The 19,803-nt window shown below is 48.3% G+C and overlaps 1 protein-coding gene and 1 pseudogene across 7 annotated transcripts; both read right to left on the bottom strand.

Moving 5' to 3' along the window:
* Positions 1-1,015: 1,015 nt before the first annotated feature.
* FCGR2B (Fc gamma receptor IIb) lies at positions 1,016-17,804 on the bottom strand. Of its 7 annotated transcripts, none has more exons than XM_027978618.2 (8): positions 17,621-17,782; positions 14,056-14,076; positions 12,363-12,617; positions 6,792-7,046; positions 6,021-6,143; positions 3,791-3,847; positions 1,722-1,762; positions 1,016-1,605 (listed from the first exon to the last, which is right to left on the bottom strand). In XM_027978618.2, the coding sequence occupies exons 1-8, from the start codon at positions 17,730-17,732 to the stop codon at positions 1,519-1,521; spliced, it is 951 nt and encodes a 316-aa protein (XP_027834419.2). In that variant the 5' UTR covers positions 17,733-17,782; the 3' UTR covers positions 1,016-1,518.
* LOC132659802 (polyhomeotic-like protein 1) lies at positions 7,053-12,244 on the bottom strand (annotated as a pseudogene).
* Positions 17,805-19,803: the final 1,999 nt, after the last annotated feature.

Genomic DNA, 19,803 nt, shown 5'->3' with positions numbered 1-19,803 from the left:
GGCTGATCTCCTTCAGAATGGACTGGTTGGATCTCCTTGCAGTCCAAGGGACTCTCAAGAGTCTTCTCCAACACCACAGTTCAAAAGCATCAATTCTTCGGTGCTCAGCCTTCTTCACAGTCCAACTCTCACATCCATACATGACCACAGGAAAAACCATAGCCTTGACTAGACGGACCTTAGTCGGCAAAGTAATGTTTCTACTTTTGAATATGCTATCTAGGTTGGTAGGTTTTTGCTTACCTGTATTTTAATTTTATTTTTAAAATTAGCATAGTAAAATAATTTACATATAAATAAAATAAATTGCTACCATGTAATGTATAAATAGAGGGACATACATTGTTACTATAAAAAGGGCATGGGTATGTGAACAAGAAAATCACAACAGAAGAACTCTGAACAGCTAATACTCTTAAACACTCTCATTCTAAAGGCACATATTTTGGCATAAAGTAAGCCCTCAATAACCCAATAATTGCAATTACTATTCCTTATTGTATAGCAATATGTGAATATGAAACCTCATGAAAACTATTCAACAAAGGAAGCTGCTAAATTCTGAATGCAAAAATGTTGCACAATGTTCCTGTTAGATTCCCAGGCAAATGAGACCTCTCTAAGGACATCTCCTGAGGAAGCTGTCAGTCATGTTTCTAACCTCCCAGAACCTTCTCTGAGAAGTTCACATCCTTCTGATAACTCGAACAGAGGAAGAGCCGGAGAGAAAGAGTCAGTAAATCTCTGTTCAGGACTCATCTGAAGTTTGGCTTCCCGAGAACTGGTGTTTATTTGCCATGGGAGGAAGAGAAAGAAGACATGGAAACAAGAACACAAATTCATTGGAAGAAGGGTGTATGGTTTTAAGATGAGGGATACTTGTCCTACACTCCAAACATTTTTTGCCCCCACCTCCTGCCCATTACTACCTTCCCAAGATTCTTATCACTGAAAAGAAACAGACCCCAGATCAGTCTATATTCTAATTGGTTCAGTGATTAAAAGATAAGGGGACTGTTGTTTGTGTAGTATTTTATTATAAAAGTAATATATGGTCTGTACAGAAGAATTAACAAAGCAAATGAAAAGCACCAATAATTCCATCCCCAGAAACAATCACTTTTAATATATTGGCATATGTTAGTCTATTTCAACATTTCTGAAATCATCCATGCTTATCTAATTTTTCTCATATAACCTGTAACATATTTCTATGTTGCTGCAATCTCTTAATAAGAGTAATTTACACTGGCTGGGTGAATGTATAATAGAAGAGTCCTGCTGATGAGATGTGCTGAGGCAAGGAATAAATCGGGAGTCAGTTATCTGAGGCTATATCACCTGTGAATGTCAGAACAGGGAGCTTCAGGATTCAGAGGCGCTAACTCTGGAAAAGCCATTCTCCTTCTTTAGAACTGCAGTATCCTCTTCTCCTCCCTAAGAGGAGTTCAGGCCAGAAGACACCAGATCCTGGCCTCTACGATTCACTTCCCCAAGTCCCAGGCAAGACAACGAAAACTAAAGGCATTTCTGGTAATCGGACTCTGGGTCTTCCTCTGCAACATCCGGGTGCGAGAGGAGTGAATAGGTGATTGTGTTCTCAGCCTGGAGAAAAGAGAAAGGAGCAGTGAGGATCCATGAGAGGCCACAGGAATGATGCCGCAGAAGAGGCAGCAGGCTGGAGGAGGGGGAGAAGGAAAAGCAGGCGCTGGAGGGCTCACCTCAGTTCTGGCAGCATCAGTTTCAGCATCAGTGAGACCGGCTGTGGGCAAAGAGAGCAGAGGTGAGCAGGCACAGTACTATAGCATGGAGCCTCCCCACGCTGCTGCTGAGGCCCAAACCAGGCTTGAGGCGAGGACCACTGACCCCAACTCAGCCCTGCAGGCTTTGTTCCCAGCCCACCCTCAGTATCCCAGACATGGAGCCCCCACCAGCTACATTAGCAAAGGGGGACAGTCATCTGTACTACACTTTTCAGAAAATCACTATTTTTTTTTTGAAGCTTTTGGGATTGGAGATATTGGGTAAGAGGTGTGTGTCGGGTGGGGTGGGGTGGGGGGTGTTCACTATTAGAGTGAAGTAATTCAGATTTTTTGCCAGCCACAGATAGGACCTTTCCAGGTTAGCCAGATGTATTGGGTTGGCCAAAATGTTCATTCAGATTCTTCTGGAAGCTGGTACAGAAAAACCTGAATGAACTCTTTGGCCAGCCCAATAGTATATCTTTGTTGGAGCTCTGAAGAATCTCATACTCCCTCACATCAAAAAGAAAGAAAGCGTGAGAGTGAGCAAGGGAGGCTGAAGAGACGAAAGAAGGAAGCAAGCAAGCCAGCCAGTACTCTCCTTGGTAAAGATCTAAAACACATCCAAACTTCCTCATGTTTTTGCCAACAAACTCACTTTGCCAGTGCAGAAAGCAGCTCAGTATCTGCAAAGCAGCATTCCTCAGGAAGTGGGGAAGGAGTCTGAGACAATGCGTCTAGTGTCTTCATTCATCTCCAGGACACAAGAAGTCCCTGTATGCCATGCTCCAACTTCTGGAACAAACCATGTCCTGAATCCTCCTTCTAATGCATCCCTCTACAATCCCAGCAACCTAGATGAGCCTTTGGGGAAACCATCAGCCCCAGTGTCTTCCTGTGAAATAAACACCTTGTGAAATATATTTATGCCAGTGGTAGAACCAAGCATCAAAACGGCTAATCCACTTGTGTTCGGACACTTTTTCCTACTTCAATTTGGCCCCGGTGCAGACTCAGGTCCGTATCCCCACTTGGCCTGGCCACAGGACCTAGGGGTCTTGCTCAAAGTGCAGCTGGACAGCTGGGCCATTTTGCTAAGCTCTCAAATCTGTTGGCTCTGCTCTGAGTCATACTCCAGCCATCCGAGGTGGGGTCCTCAAGGGCTTCTTTTTCCTGTCTGTTCCTGCTGTCTGGGAGCCCCCAGAGGAAGCTCCAGGTCCCTCCGAGCTCTGGTTTTAACTACAGTCAGGAGATCGTCTGGAATGCTCCTGCTCCTTTAACATATTCCCACTCGGGCCAGGGTTGATGGGCACTGACTCTCAGAATGTCAGCCCTGGAAGGCTTCGAGGTCCTCCAGGCCCGTGCACCCATTTCCTCAGTGAGGTGATTAAACCCCACGAGAGGAAACGACACTCAAGATTCCATTTTATGATAGTGACCGAGATAGTGCCAGGCCCACATTTAACATACCTACAGAAGTGGGCATTAGATCCAGGCTTTGTCAACAGAGGAAAGCCCGCTAATGTAGCTAGTACACAGAACTTTCTCGGCCTAAAATCTTCTCTTCATGTTCCACTAAGACTTGAGCCCTTACCCCATCGCTCACCCCATCTACTCTTACCCCATCCACAGACACAAACTGCAGCAAATCTAGACTTTATTCCCGTGGCCTCTTTCTCCTTTCCTCTAGAGTTTTCTCTCTTTAATTCTATTTGCCTTAGTCTTTCAGCATCTAACCCCCACCCTGTGCCAGCTCTTCCAAAGCTCCACAGAAAGACCTAAACATCTCTGATGTCCTGCTCTGGAAATAGCAGTTCTAGCCCCAGAAACTCAGACAAGGCCATTGTTTCTCTATCTAGGATAGGTGTTCATCTTCTCCTCATCTCCAGTGAGGTCCTCTTCAGGCCCAGGAGTTAGTCTCAGAACTGACCAAGAGATTTGAGCCCCTGCCCTCCTCCCACTGCCCCCTCCCTCTCCTGTGCTCACAAGCTGCTTCTTGATGCACGCGGCAGGGTGTCACTGAGCCCGCAGAGGGGAGCTGCACTCACCTGGTTCCTCAGGGAGGGTCTCCCCCATTTCCCTGTGCTCAGGGGTTCCTGAGAGAGCTAGGAGGGGCACATGGAGGTTAGTAGGATTACGGGGTAGAACCTAAGTCTTCAGGACCACAGACCAGAGGCAAGACTGGGTTAGAACCAAAACACACCCTTCTCCCAGAGACATTCCTCTCCTCCCCACTCCCCAGAGACTACCTTAGCCTCTAAAAGGGCTGGTCTAGAGAGATAGAAGTTGGCTAGGTTAATAGTAGGGACTCATGGGACTGTCAGAAAGGCCGTTCCATTGCACGGTTCTTAAAAGCATCTCTTTCTTCCTCTCAATTTTTCTCACTGAGTCTGTACATTTACTTATCACCGGTAACTGAGGTCTTGGCTATGAACCAATTGCAAAGTGCTTTGTGAGGTATGAGTAGAATTATTTTGTCAGTGGCTCTGAGTCTTTTTTCCCTTTTACTTTCTCTGTGTCTGGATAACTTTAGCACTTTCTCTCCCCCAGTAAACTAGCTTTACAGTGTTAAGAACTGTGATGCTCTGCTTACTTGATTCCTATAGCACCTTCCCTTCTCTCTCAGCAATTTCACAGTAATATTAATACTATGGGGGAAGGAGACTGCTTTCCAAGAGCTGACGTTTTTCAGCTGATCAGTGAAGAGATGTTTATTAATCATCTTACTGTGTGGCAGCCCTGTGCTAGGTGCTGATGGGAAGGGGAAGGAGGCATACAACAAAGAGGCATGCTTACTGCCCTCCTGTGCTCTTTGGAATACAGATTAGTTCTTTAAAGGCAGCCTATGTCAGTTCCATGAACTTTCTGCCCTGCTTCACCTTCTTTTTCTCTGCTTCACCATTTATGGCTTCGAAGGCATCAAAGTGCTTCCAGCACCCTCCTTACTCTTCCCCTGAGCCCCACCCTAGCCACAGTGTTTCTCACTTCCATGTCTCAGCCCCCACGCCTGGAACGCTCATCTACCCTCTTTGCCTGGTTAACTGCTAGCCTCAAACATCACCTCCTTCTAATGTTAACAGCCCATACTACATGATGCTAGCTGTGTGCTGGGCACTGTTATAAGAGCTGCAGGCTCATTCAATCTCATGACCTTATGAGGCAGGTTCTATTTGTGTCCTCATTTTTCAGATGAAGAAACTGAGGCACATAGAAGTTGAATATGATGAGGAAAAACAACTGTTTTCCTGGAAAAAAAAAAACAACTTTGTTTCCCTGAGTTGCCATCTAAGAATTTTACAGTATGATCACCCTGCTTACGCCCAGAGTCTGGACATTTAAGATAAGGACTTGAGTTTAGGATTCCCGCTGTTAAGTTCTCACTTTGATTTTCCTGGGGCATCTTTCAAAACAACCACTTAGATGTTAAGCCCACAAATATGTTGGTGTCCTCCACCTCAACCACTTCATAAACCAGAGAGGCTTGACACCGTCCTCTCTGCTCACCCATGACCTGGGGCAAAGGACTGCCACCCCTTCTCATTTCTGGGATCTCTGAGTGGCAAATCTTGTGACTCTACTTCCTTTATGAGAATGTATTGAAACTGTATTTTCAATGAAAACGACCCAGGGTTTTCACTTCCCCAATCTAGGAGTTCAGATGCTAAAGGAGCCGCCAGCCCCGTGTGGGTGGCTCGTGCCTCCTCGTTCAGCTGGTCATGATGTGCACATTCTTAACATGCCAGCTCCGTCTTCTCAACACACAGAGACTAACTCACCCCACGTTACTCAGCTGGGGAGCGGAGGCGCTTAGATTTGGCCTGAGGCAGTCTGACCCCACCAGTTGAGCTTCGGTCACCATGCAACACTACCTCCCTATGAAGTTTCCTCTAACTGGCCCAGCCCGTGCTGGGTCATTCGGGCTCTTCTATCCCTGTTGTAGCCTATGCATTCTCTAATACTGGTCTTATCCCCTCCAGTTGCTCTCTGTACTATGGTACTATTTGTACTTCAGTCTTCTCCACAATATTATGGACTCCCTAAGGGCAGAGGCTAAACTGTTCTTTAACTTGGCATCATCCGCAGAGTCGATCACAGTGCTTGACACATAAGCCGACTTGTTCAGGCCTCTTGAATGAATGAATGAATAAATAAAATATGGGACTATATCTGAATGCTAAGGATTCTCTAGCCCAAAGATAAGGGTTCTAGCCATGTTTGGGGTTAAGGCCTTGGCTAAGAAGGAACTGATAACAAGAGGGACCAAGAGGAACCACAAACCTGAAATTGGCTTTCTCCTGAGGCGGAACCAGGCTGCTATGGCAGCAACAACAGCCACTGCAGCAAAACAAGCGCCTATAGCCACAGCTGTCGTCGTCGACGAGGGGTCACTCGAGCTGGACTCTGGGGAAGACAGACCTCAGGACAGGCAGTACCCTCCCTATGCCACTTCACCCTCCCTGCCCTCCTCCAATGCAACACTCGCTTCCTCCCCCAACCTCACCTGCACAGGAGTTCTGTGAGTGGGCTTGTGCCTCCCCCATACCCTTTCCATTACTCTGCTAATCAAATGAAGGCACACTGTTGAGTGTATAAGGTGGAGGGAAGGGTTTCTCTTAGCCCTTGGGGAGAGCAGGGAGCATGAACCTGAAATCTCCAACACTGGACCCCTCAACTGGTAAGAACATGCTATACCTTTGGGATGAATGGACATATCATGAAACATGAGAAAAAATTAGGAAAACTTCAGTTCTTAGGAATGTCCATGAGCTTTGGGAACTTCTACACCAACGAGAAAGCTCTGCTTCACGGCTGTGCTTGGTGTGATGGGCTTATATTTCAAAGTGGAATAAAAGCCTCGTCACCTGTCACCTGAGAGCTGAGGGTTCCAAGCTCTGGACACCATTTATCAAGTTGCCCATACTCTTGCCCTTGGCCCCAAAGCCCAGGTTTGCTACTATGGCATTTCTCAAATCTCCATTTGAGACCATGTGACTTTATTCCTAACTATCCATCTCTTCTCCCATCCTTTCATCTTGAGAGAGCCCCCACCTTGGACAGTGATGTTCACGGGCTGTGACGAGTGTGGCGTCTTCCCAAGAAACGCTGTGCAGTGGTACTGGCCGCTGTGACTGAGGTTGGCGCGTGGGATAGAGAAGTTGGAGCGCAGATAGGAAAATGTCTTGGATTTCCCATCCTGGTAGAACGTGATCTTACTCAGAGGGTGGTTTCTCCAGCTGTGGCACCTCAGCATGATGGGCTCCCCTTCTTGGAACACGAGGCTGGGGGTCTGGAGCAGCAGCCAGTCTGAAAGACACAAAGGGACCGCAGGACCCAGAAGGTCTTGACTCAGATCTGAGACCCAGACCATCCCTCCGGGGGCCAGTATGTGTGGGGGAGTTTAAATGTGGAATCACACACCCCTGGTCTCTAATTCTGGCTCCTTCATGCACCCTGTGATCCTGGGTAAATAATGAATTCTTCTGGGGCTCAGTTTCCTCGTATGCGGAACTAGTCACAATAGCACCATTAGCTGTACTATCTACAGTAGTTGCTGGCACACAATAGGTGTTCAGATATGCTTGTCTTCTCGTCCCGTCCTGGGAGACGCAGCTGCAGCCCTGTCTGGCCCAAGAGGCCTCTGCAGGAGGATACAGGGGACCTGGAGTGAAATCCCTTCCCTAAGGGAAGGAGGGAGATGAGGGAGAAGCCAGTCTGAGAGAGGAGACAGCATGTGAGGGGGACACAGCAGAGACCTGTGTCCTTGGGGAAAGTCATGGGCATCCAACAAATATTAGCTTACTTAGCACATGTTAGGAAACGTGGAATTTCACTTCAGCGGGGACTTTGTCTCAAGCCAGCAGTGACATGAGTGGGCCATTCATTAGCCGGCTGTGTACTTTTCCCCAGTCATCTTAATCCTTTTGCTGAGGAAATATTTTTAATTTCTTTATAGTTTAAGGAATAGAGGCTGAGGTAGATACTTATAATCCTGACCTCAGCCCATGCCTTCTGTTTTCCTGAAGCTGTAGGACAGAGCAGAGCTGGAATTGGAAGGAAAGGGTAGAAAACAAAGATACATTGAAAGGGAGGAGGGGAATGGAAAAAAAAAAAGCCGCATGTGTGCCTGTCAACCACACTTAGTCCCTTCAGCAGATCAGAAAGATGCCAACCAAGCCTCTGCATTGGCTGGTGAACCTGCCACATATGTGGAAGGAAATGTTCACAGCAGAGGGTGTGAGTGACAGGGAAGAGAAAACCACGGGCCACAGCTACAGTGAGACAATGCAGAGAGAAGGTGGGGGCACCCGGCCTCTGCAGTGTCACACAGGCTGGAAGTTCCCACACCTAACACTAGGGGCAGTCTTGCGTTCCACCCACTTCCTCTCCCACCACCCTGTGTAGCCCGCCTCTTGAGGAGCTTAGACCCTGGCTAGATGTTCTACTCCAGGATTAGGTGAGCAGTCCTCGGTCTCTAGTCGGCTTCTTTTATACAGGTTGGATTAAGCTAGATGGGAACACTGAGAACTGTAGAGATTTTTTTAAATGAACTAAAACTCAGAGAAAATGTCAAAGCTGCTTCCATGTAGCACCTGCAACCAGTTACTTCTCCTCCCTGTCTGGGGAATCCCCTCTACAGAAGGTGTACAGCCTTAGAACAGGACTTTCTTCTCAGCAAAGGCTCCATGGGTGCCAGATTTTAACCTGTACAGTGGAAGCCTCAGGCTTAGGGTGGTTTGCACAAGAGGACCATCTGAGGTCTCCTTGAGGACAATTCCTTGGTGCAGATCATGAGGGCAGGGCCCAGTTTCATGTTCATGGCATTCATGAGGTGTTCTTTAAGTCATAAAAGGGCATTTCCATCAAACTCCTGGGAACAAGACTCTTCTGCAATCTCCTGGAAGCCTTGTAGAGAAGCAATAAACCTATATACCTCTACACTGCAAAGGCTAAGATTACTAGACGGGAACACAGGGTAGATGCCATGAATCCTGGCATAGGCAGAGCCAAATGGAAGTTTCCCAGGCCTCATTTCCCATGCCCAGCTCTCACTGATTAAGGCCCAAGGATGTTGGAGAGAGTGTTTTCATCATAACTGAAATCTCTGAACCCCAGCTAGAGTGCTCCTGACCCCTGCAGCACTGCCCTGGATGATAGCGTGGATGGTGTCAGGGGAGCAGGAGGGTCCGCACTGGTGACCACAACATGGTGAGCCTCCTGAAGCTCTTTCATTTTTTCCCTCTTCTGCCAGAACTGGCAGCTACAGCTCACACAGTACCTCTTAGTGCAACTCATGAAGCAGAAAACTCTTGGAGCCATAGAACTGTTCTGCAGGAGTATACTTCCCACAGTGCTGGAACTTTGGGAGATTTGCCTTCTTTACTGCTGAATAGATGGGTTGTCCCCTTCACTGGAGCCTCCTGACTGATTCTTATTCAGCACTGTCGGGAGGCCAGTCTACAGTGGCTCATCAAACTCTTTTAGTAATGGAGAACACTGGGAATGCTCCTGCTCAGTCCTGGGTACCAAAGCCCTCAGTTATCTGAGTGAGCATCTGGGGCTTCACAGTGCTTCACCAAGCTTTGAGTCTCCATTTGTCTGGATTCCATGCCTAGTGTAGAAGGTGGTGCTGATGGGCAGGGGCCTCGGCTGCCAATCCATCGCTTGGTGAATTCGCATTCCCATTGGTCACTAGTTCAGCTTCTTCTCCAAGACTGCTCTCCTCGTCCGTGGTCTTGGGCTCTCTGCTGCCTGAGAACCCTTGGCAGGAACTGAACGCAGTGTGGAGACATCATCTCCCTCCTCCTTCCATTGGACAGCTGATGTCTGGGCTTGTCCAGTCAGTGCACAGAATGTATGAGGAGAACAATGGGGACCTGTGTTGTGGTGGCTGAGGGGCAGTGAGGCTCACGGGTGCTGCTGCTGCTGGACCAACTGGAGGTGCATCGCTGGGTAGGGGAGTAGTGGGACTGACGGTGCTGGAGCTGCAGCCAGTGGTCGAGAACAATCTGTGGTCGGATAACCACTTGTTTCTTCAAGAGCTGGATCTGTTGCTGTTGCTAAATCAGTGAACGGGGCTTCACGGGGGTGACTGAGCTCATCAGGGTCTGGCTGGGAGCAGGTGCGGCTCATGCCCTGCCGACCACGCCCATCTGCTTCTGCCTCCTTGGCCACTGCACTGTCTGCCTCTGGCTAACACCCCGGGTCAGTCACTGCCAGGATGTAGGCGAGGGCTCCACCTCTCCTGTGCCTTTCCTTGGACAGCTCCTACCACCACCTATTCCTCACAAGGGCAACTCACCCAAAGGCCCAGGTGTGTGGCCACTTCTTTCTGGACTGAGCCCATGGACAGTGGACATAGCCATAAGCCTATGTCCACTGCCTCCACCAGCTGGACTAAGGTTAGCAAACTGTCCGGAAGTCCTAGAGGGAGTCTGAGTCACAGCTAGGGCCTGGCAAATGGCCTGGGGTAGGCCAGAAAAGAGGTATTAAACATCACTTTGCCAACAAAGATCCATACAGTCAAAGCAATAGATTTTCCAGTAGTCATGTACGGATGTTAGAGTCGGACCATAAAGAAGGCAGAGCACTGAAGAATGGATGCTTTTGAATTGTGGTGCTGGAGAAGACTTTTGAGGGTCCCTTGGACAGCAAGGAGATCAAACAAATCAATCCTAAAGGAAATTAACTCATTGGAAGGACTGATACTAAAGCTCCAATACTTTGGCCACCTGATGAGAAGAGCCGACTCGTTGGTAAAGACTCCAATGCTGGGAAAGATTGAAGGTAAGTCGAGGGGATGACAGAAAATAAGATGGTTGGATGGCATCACTGACTCAGTGGACATGAGTATGAGAAACTCCAGGAGATAGTAGAGGACAGGGAAGCCTGGCATGCTGTAGTCCATGGGGTCACAAAGAGTTGAACATGACCTAGTCACTGAACAGAAACAAAATGGGGAATAGCGTTCTGGCTGGAGCCTTGGGCTGAGACCTGTTGTTCCTCATCGCCAAGTTTTGTACTCAACTGTATCTGCATGGACTCCAGGAGCCTAAGCAGATGGTACCTCCTGCTGGACTACAGCCACTAACAGGCATCAGGATGAGTTGAAAACTAGAGGCACATCCTGGGCCAGGGTCTGCTTTACCTAGGATTGATTTCCCAGCTGCGGTCTTGGATACATCTAGGCCTGGGATAGGTTGAGGGAGAAGGATGTTGTGATCTCCAGTAGCGAAGACTGGGTCAAAGTTGTAACACCGGAAGAGTTCACTCTGGGATTGGCTGGTGAATGGAGAGGCTGATGCTCTGGCCTGACTGACTGGGGCCTGGGTGGTGCTCAGCTGCTGTGTCTTGCTGGCATTTGGGGTGCTGGTCTGCTGCCTGGCAGCAGTTGTGGCCAGCTGGACCACAGCCAGGCCATGCAGCTGCGCCTGCTGGGCTGCTGCTGGACACAAATTGGTATAAATACTGAGGCCCACAGAGCTGCCCCAGCAGTGTCTACAGAGCCTGCCTTGCCTCTTATTTATAGAGTGCCTTTGCCTTGGACTGAGAGTGCCTTGCCTTCTGTTGGCACTAGTCTCCATGGTAGTGGTCCAAGGTCACCCAGGCTGGTGTTGGGCTCAAGGATGTCATATCTAGCTCTGCACCTAGATCCCCCAGGGTGGTGCCCACCTCGTGTGCCAGTTGTTCCATCATCAGTCACAGTGGTGGGGGTGTCTCACATAGTCCTGAGGAAAGGAAGCCCCTCAGCTCCAGCCCTTCCTGGAGGGGCAGGGCACTGAGGCCACGGCCCTGCCAGGCCACTGAACCTTCCCTCCATGACTGTCTTTTCCTGCTAAGCCCAGAGGGTAAAGATGGCAGGACTGGGACTGAGGCCCACCGGGCCTCTCAGGTACTTATGAGGACAATGTGGCTATTCAGAGAGGGAAGGGGACTAAATGAACAGTAACAATGACAATATTTATCATAATCACATCGCAGCTGTTTTTTTTTTAAATGGAGAAACTATTTCTTGCCAAGAGCTTTGGAAAATCATTGATCTGTTCAACAAATATTTATTAAGCCCTGCCCTGTGCCTGTGGCTGGAAATATAAGGAGATGAAGACACGCGTTTCACCTCAGTTGCACAGAGAGAGGGCAGGGATTAGGGAGATGCAGATTCTCACCAGAACCTCGTGGGGGAGGCAGTGGTATCTCCACTAGCAGGAGAGGAAACTGAGGCTCAAAGGTGAATGAAATCATCATGCTTAGATGGCTAGTAATTCCCTGTGCATTTGACTCTGCCACAAAAATGGGAAGATTTCTATGAATTAGAGATTTTCTTCTGCTGCTCTCACACCCAGATGCCTGTTGGTGGCCTGGTCACCTTCTTGCTCAGTCGGCACGAAGACAAAGAAGCCCAGCATATTCTGAGAAATCTCTTAGGAACTTCCACCTCACCACTCATACTAAGCCGAGGAGGTGGGTTGAAAAGGGAAATGAGTGGACCAAAACCACTTCAAACAACTCACAGCCGTGCTCTCCAGTAAGTCGGCAACTGCCCTTTCCTAAAAACCTCTGCCGTGGAAGCAGATTTCATCTCTCCTTGTTCTCCCAGACTCTCCAGGGCCTTCCTCCACTGACCAGAAATCACATCCAGATGCACAGGGTCGCTGAGGCTGGTCTGCTCCCTCTGGCACCTGTAGGATCCACTGTCATTGCTGTTGGCCCTAAAGCTGTAGCTGGGCTGGTTCTGGGTATGGATGGAGCTCCCGTTATGGAACCACGTGGTGAGGTTGCCTGCATAGAAGCTGGTCCCCTGGCACATCAGCGTCACGTGATCCTCCCTGAGCACATTGATCCACGCAGGCTGGATGTTCACCACAGCTTTTGGGAGATCTGGTGAGGGGCAGAGAGAGGAGGCAGCATGAGGAAAAGGGACCCCAAGGGCCTGGAAGTGAAGTTGCTCAGTCGTGTCCGACTTTTTGCGACCGCATGGGCAGTAGCCTGCACCAGGCTCCTCCGTCCATGGGATTTTCTAGGCAAGAGGACTGGAGTGGGTTGCCATTTCCTCCTCCAGGGAATCTTCCCGACCCAGGGATCGAACCCAGGTCTCCCGCATTGTAGACAGACGCTTTACCATCTGAGCCACCAGGGAAGTCCCCAAGGGCCTAAGCAGACCCCAAATCTCAGATGATGGAAAACTGTGGCCATGCTGCAGAGATCAAGAGAAGAACCCAACCCAGGACAGTTCTGCACCTGAAGGTGATGCCGGTGGCAGTTCTGCAGCCACACAGGGGTCCCCAGGAGCCCAGACTCTCTCAGGGAGGAGAGGATGGGGGTAGGGAAATGGGAGGGGGGCAAGCAAACAGTCTAGAAACACAAGTATACCTCACTCGAGGAGCTCTACCCAGTTCCTCCTCTCTGTCTCTATTTCTCTTTCTCTCTCGAACTCACACTCAGACACACACACACACACACACACACACACACACACACACACACACACACACACACTACACATACATCCTTTGGGGAATCACTTCCCCCACCTCCATAACCTGAGGCATTTGGACACTAGTGGATAAACTGTCTTCCCAGCTGGATGAAGACAAGGGGGCCACCTGGTGGAGGTGCCAGGCTGAGAGTTAGAGGTCACATTTCTCTTCTAACCCATTTCATTCTTTGTCCTTTAGAAGAGACCTGTCCTGACACCAAAGCACAGAGGAGGCTCTGTGGCCTCAGGAGAATAAGGAAGAGTGAGAAAGGCCAGAAGGCCAGTCTAGGAGCCCTGGATTCAGTGACCCAGGAGAGCCCCACTCCCTACCAGTCCTGGGTGCCGGAGAGGTTAGTGGTGCTGAGAAAGCAGTGCCCAGCAGCGTTCACCCCACCCAGCTGCAGCCAGTAAACGGCCTCCTAGTTCTCTCCAGGGTAACAGGCCCTGAGGGCTTCAGATACATGCAAAGTAGATGATTTATCAACCCATGGGGGTAACCTAAGCAGATCATGTGATTCTGCATAGCTTGGGCTCGTGGTTTAGTTTGGAGAGAAGAAGGCAATTGAGACAGAGGACAGTTATTTTCTATGACAGAATCTGTGAGGTCTCATCATAACAGAAGCAGGAGGACTGAGGCATCTGTGTCCCTTGGCTGCCCACCCCTGGCTTCAGTGGAAGGGAAGCAGGAAGGAGAAGGGGGTGCAGGGCTTCTTGTGGGCACAACTCCTCTTTCCTGGCTCTACCTTAGTCCTGGGTGCCTCCAGAGTTCCTCCAGACAGGGTGCAGAGAGCAGAGAGAGAGGATGGCTGGGGGACAGAGGTGATGTGGTGAAGTACTTACCAGGTTTCCCAGGAACAGGAGCTGCAAGAGAGAAAGCAAAGATCAGTCTGGTGTTTGGATATGATGATTCATCATTACAGATAATCATCAATCCCAAGTCAGATTCCCTTCACCTGCACAAAGATTTCCCTCTCTGTGTTATTCCCTTTCTCTTCTGCATCACCCATTTCTCCTTCTCAGTTGGGTCTTTCCTACCAACATAAATATGCTCCAGGATGTTTCTTTAAAAGAATAAAAATCTCACTTGACCCTGCATAGAATTCCAAAAGTATTTCTCTGCTCCCTTTCCCAGCCTGATTTCTCCATTCTTTTTCTACATAGGCTATCCTCATTTCTTCTCTTTCCAATCACTGTTCTTTCCAATCACTAAACCTCACTAGTCCACTAAAACTTTTCTTGTCAAAATCACCAATGACCTCAATGACAAATTAAGCGGACATATTCTATTTCTCTCCCAGATTCCCCCATATAAAGGTATATCTTTACCATCTACCCAGGTATTCATGCCAGAAAACTGCAAATCTTCTTTTATTCCTCTTTCCCAAACCATCTAGCTTTGCACCAGTAAATTCTTGTTCATCCTGCTTCCAGTTAGTCCTTACGTGCATCAACTTTAGTCCATGTCCAAACTACTTTTGGCTACCGTCAGCTTTCTTCCATCTCCTAACTTAGCTTTTCCCTTCTTCTGTTCCCCCTGCAATTCATTCCCCACAGAGAAGCTAAAATCATTTTTAAAATAACAAATCAGATATCACCCCCCTGCTTACAAGCCTTCTAGGTTCCTCCTTTGCTCTTAAAGTAAAATGTAAATATTTACAAGGCCACACCTGATACCGTCCTTGCTCACCTCTCCAGCCTCATCTCAAGCTCCACTTTCCCTATTCACTGAACTCCAATAATACCAGCCCTCTTTAAATTCTTCAAACTTGGGGCTTTTCTGTATGCTGAACTCTCTGAACCCACTTCCTTTGTATCTTCAAATGGCTTAATTTTTATCTTGCCTCAGGTCCTAGCCTAAAAGTCACTTCCTCAGAAAATTCTTTCCATATCATCCTGTTAACACAGGCTATTCTCTCATCTCCCCCACAACAACTGTTCTTATCAGAGTATCCTGTTTACAGCTTCATAGCCACTTTCCAATTTATGGTTATGCATTTGTACTTTTTTATTTATTGTTTGTGTCCCTCAGTAGAATGTAAGCTCAAAAAGGGCAATAGCCATGTTAATTTTATTTACCAATACTCTGAAACTCACACACTGAGTGTTACCTAGGTGAGAAATAAGACAGACCAAAGTTGTGATGACAGTAGAAAGTGAAGGTGAGGACATAGGCATGAGAGAAATTTAATAGGCAGCAAGAGAGTGGCACTTGATGAGGTATGGGGGTTTATAAATGGGTGACCAGGAAAAGAGTTAATTGTGCTCACACAAATATAGATGTTAGGAGGAGAAGAACATTTGTGAGGGGGAGATGATAGTTGGAGTTTGAATGTGTTTTGTTTCTGAGCTGACAAATCAATTTGCATGTTTCCAACCAGGAAAATGGAAATATAAAACTGTATCTACAAAGACAAGAAAGACAGGTTTGGAAATCATTGACACAGAAGTTAGCTAAAAACCAGAGTGTGCAGAAGTGGAAAGTGACAGTACAGGAAATGGGTAAAGAAGCAGGCCAAGAGGAGGAGGAGGAGAAGAAACAAGTAAGATATGAGAAAAGTAGAGAGAAGTCACCTTCCCCTCATTCACTAAACAAATATTAGTGAATATCACATATGTTCATGCTCTGTATCGTCACTGTAAGGGAGACAGAAGGCCATCTCTCTTGTTCCCTGATAAATCCCCAGGTCCTAGGACAGAGTCTGCACATAGCATTTATTTAATGTGTAAACAAGGCAGTTTGTGGAACCTTTGGAAAGCAGAGAGTCCTTGTACACACTGTCTGGCTTTGGAGGAACGTCTACCTGTTAGAGTAGGATTGGCGCTTCATTACGCAGGCAGTGGGACAGCGCTGAAGGCATTTGTAGAGTACAGTGGCTCGCCCACAGCCATAGCTGAAGAAGCCATGGCCTCAGTGTGCAGCATGGATCCAGAGAAGAGGAGACAGGAGCAGTCAAGACTAGACCAGAATGTGTTGTAAAAAAATGAGCTACAGAGCAATGAAGACCTAAATCCTTGGTGACACCAAAGAGGCAAGTGGACAAAAATGCCAGAAGTCTCTCCCAGGAATCTTGCCTAGACCTCACATTGATATCACCATGGCAGGGGCAGGGAAGTATACACCTCTCCAGGCCTGAGCTCCTCCTTGTGAAAAAGGGAGGAAGTTCCGTGTGCTCCTTTTCCATGCTATTCTACTTCATTCCATCTCACTTTGTCATGGGGGAATATTCTGTCTTCCTCATCTCCACCTCCTGTCCCAGCATAATCCAGCACCAAGGGCCAGGGCTCCCAGCACTGACCAGATTTTACTATCCATCATAGCATGTAACTTGGAAAATGGCTGGCTGCCTGTCTTCCTCTGGGACCATCCTGAAGTGGATTTGACGGTCATACTCCAGAAATTGAGTTTGGGAGGACATTCCTGGCGATAAGGCTCCTCTGCTTGGCCTTCCCTAGACTCTTTCTCCCACCAGCATTATCAGTCCATGGTCCCTAGCCCAGGGCTGAGAACGTGGTCAGAAAGTAGTGCTCAATCACAGCCTAAGATCCTCTCCTTCTCTTTCATCAGTGATAGGATACATCTCCCTGTCTGTACAGTGCAAACAGACATGCATGATGTCTCTGGTCTCACAAGTGATGATTCTAGAATTGCCTGGCTTATGCATTCTCTGGTCCCCATTCCCTGGATAACCGGGACCCTCCTGTGCTTTTTCCCAGGTGGATCTCCTTTCACATAAACAGAACAGGTTTCTGCTCTCTGAAGTGGTTTCTGGGGGCACAGAGAACAGCCACTGCCCCCCACCACAATGTGTTTCATTGCTTCCCCACATCTCCATGGTATCACTGACTCAATAGACATGAGTTTGAACAAACTCCAGGAGATGGTAAAGGTCAGGGAAGCCTGGCATGCTGCAGTCCATGGGGTCACAAAGAATCGGACATGACTTAGCAACTGAACAACAACAATATCTCCTATTTGCCTAAGACATCATCAGCCCTCTGGCCTAAGATTTGGTCCCAGTGAAACATACATTTCTAAGGAAGATAAACACCTTGGGCATCATTAGTCCTTCAGGTCTAGCTCACTGGACTTTCCTCAGAGCTGGTTCTGCATGGGAGGTGGTAGATTACCAGGGACCTTGGTGCCCAGTGATTTTGGGCAAAACACATTAAAAAAAAAACAAACAAACCCAACTTTTGCCAATTTCATAATTTCCCAGACCAGCAAGGTTGTCAGACTGTGATTTTCATCAGCCTGGCTTTACCCTCCTGACTTTCCTGATGTGCTGCCCACTGTGGTCCTCATCCTTGCCCCAGCTCAGCCCCAACCCAGGTGGCAGCAGCTGACTTGGAGAATCCCACCTGCCCATGGTCCTGCTCCACTGCCCCTGCCGGGCCCCCGACTCACCCGGGAAGAGCAGAGCTGTCCACAGTAGCATGTGGCCCCAAGGATGCCAGGGCATGCAGTGAGCTCGGTTCCTCCAGGCAGCAGGGAAGGCTAGGAATGAGGAGATCCCCATCACCTCCTGGAGTGAGCAGGTTGCTCTGACAGCCCAGCACGGCAGGCACTGGCCTCTCTCGAGGCTTGATAGTCCACCCAGAGGGCAAATTCTGCAGTCCAAAAGAGGAAGTGAAAAGAAGTGTTGCTCTATCACTGGCTCCTCCCCTTCCACCCTCTTTCATCTAGAGAGTTCCCTCCCAGAAGATTCAAGGCTTCCCAGAATGAATCTGGCTCCGTCCCACTCCAAATTCACAGAAAATGTAGGAACTGGGAAACAAATTCTCCTTGTCCTCTGGGGCCACAGCTGGGCTCAGCCCCAGGGAGGAAGAGGTCACCCCTACTCAGCTCAGAACTCCCTGTCTGTCTCTTTGGAAAAGGCGATGGAGGAGAATGTGCCAGGGAACTCCCCATCTTCTAGATCCATTTAGAGGTGCGGACACTGGCGTCAGACTCCTCCTGAGACTGAGCAGAGGGGCTTGAGGCCACCTTTCCCCATCATTTGATTGCCTTTATTATCATAATCCAGACTTCGTTTTGGATTGTGGAACCAGGACAGAGAAGTGTGTCAGGGTGGCAATAGAATGATCATGCCCATCTTTTATCACCCCTTGACTTTCATTCTTTTTAAAAAATATTTAGTCATGTATTTATTTGACCCCCCTGGTGGCTCAGACGGTAAAACGTCTGTCTACAATGCGGAAGACCCAGGTTTGAGCCCTGGGTTGGGAAGATCCCCTGGAGAAGGAAATGGCAATCCACTCTAGTACTATTGCCTGGAAAATCCCATGGACAGAGGCTACAGTCTATGGGGTCGCAAAGAGCAGGACACGACTGAGCGACTTTGCCTTGCCTTGCCTTATTTGACCACCCCGGGTCTTAGTTGCAGCATGTGGGATCTTCCGTTGTGGCATGCAGACTCTTAGTTGTGATGTGTGGGATCTAGCTCCCTGACCGTGGATGGGGCGCTAGCGCCCCTGCATCGAGAGTGTGGAGTCTTAGCCACAAGACCACAAGGGAAGTCTCTGTCATTCGTTCTGTACTCATCCCTCCAACAAATATATTTCGAGGAGCAACTAGTGCCCTGGTTCTTTGTTTCTCACCCTCATTCCCATCACTGTTCCCGTCATTATGGCATGGGGAAAGAGCAGAGCTTTGGAGCCCTATTGGTCTAATTTTGAATGACAGGTAGCTTCTCAGAACTACAGATTCCTCATCTGTATAAATGAAGATTAACTTGTCTATCTTTCAAGCAAAATTTCTCAGCCTCAGTGTTATTGACATTTGGGGCCAAATAACTCTCGATGTTATGACCTGTCTCATACATTGTAGAGTGTTTAACAGTATCCCTGACCTCGCCCCAAAGAAAGGCAATGCCAAAGAATGCCCAAACTCGGATATGCAGATGACATCACCCTTATGGCAGAAAGTGAAGAGGACCTAAAAAGCCTCTTGATGAAAGTGAAAGTGGAGAGTGAAAAAGTTGGCTTAAAGCTCAACATTAAGAAAACGAAGATCATGGCATCCGGTCCCATCACTTCATGGGAAATAGATGGAGAAACAGTGGAAACAGTGTCAGACTTCATTTTTTTGGGCTCCAAAAAAACTGCAGATGGTGACTTCAGCCATGAAATTAAAAGACGTTTACTCCTTGGAAGAAAAGTTATGACCAACCTAGATAGCATATTCAAAAGCAGAGACATTACTTTGCCGACTAAGGTCCGTCTAGTCAAGGCTATGGTTTTTCCTGTGGTCATGTATGGATGTGAGAGTTGGGCTGTGAAGAAGGCTGAGTGCCGAAGAACTGATGCTTTTGAACTGTGGTGTTGGAGAAGACTCTTGAGAGTCCCTTGGACTGCAAGGAGATCCAACCAGTCCATTCTGAAGGAGATCAGCCCTGGGATTTCTTTGGAAGGAATGATGCTAAAGCTGAAACTCCAGTACTTTGGCCACCTCATGAGAAGAGTTGACTCATTGGAAAAGACTCTGATGCTGGGAGGGATTGAGGGCAGGAGGAGAAGGGGACGACAGAGGATGAGATGGCTGGATGGTGTCACTGACTCGATGGACATGACTCTGGGTGAACTCCAGGA

This window comes from Ovis aries, chromosome 1, assembly GCF_016772045.2.
Source record: "Ovis aries strain OAR_USU_Benz2616 breed Rambouillet chromosome 1, ARS-UI_Ramb_v3.0, whole genome shotgun sequence".
Taxonomy (NCBI): domain Eukaryota; kingdom Metazoa; phylum Chordata; class Mammalia; order Artiodactyla; family Bovidae; genus Ovis; species Ovis aries.
Note: the sequence above shows the minus strand (reverse complement) of the source record. Positions and strands in the feature narration are given on the sequence as shown.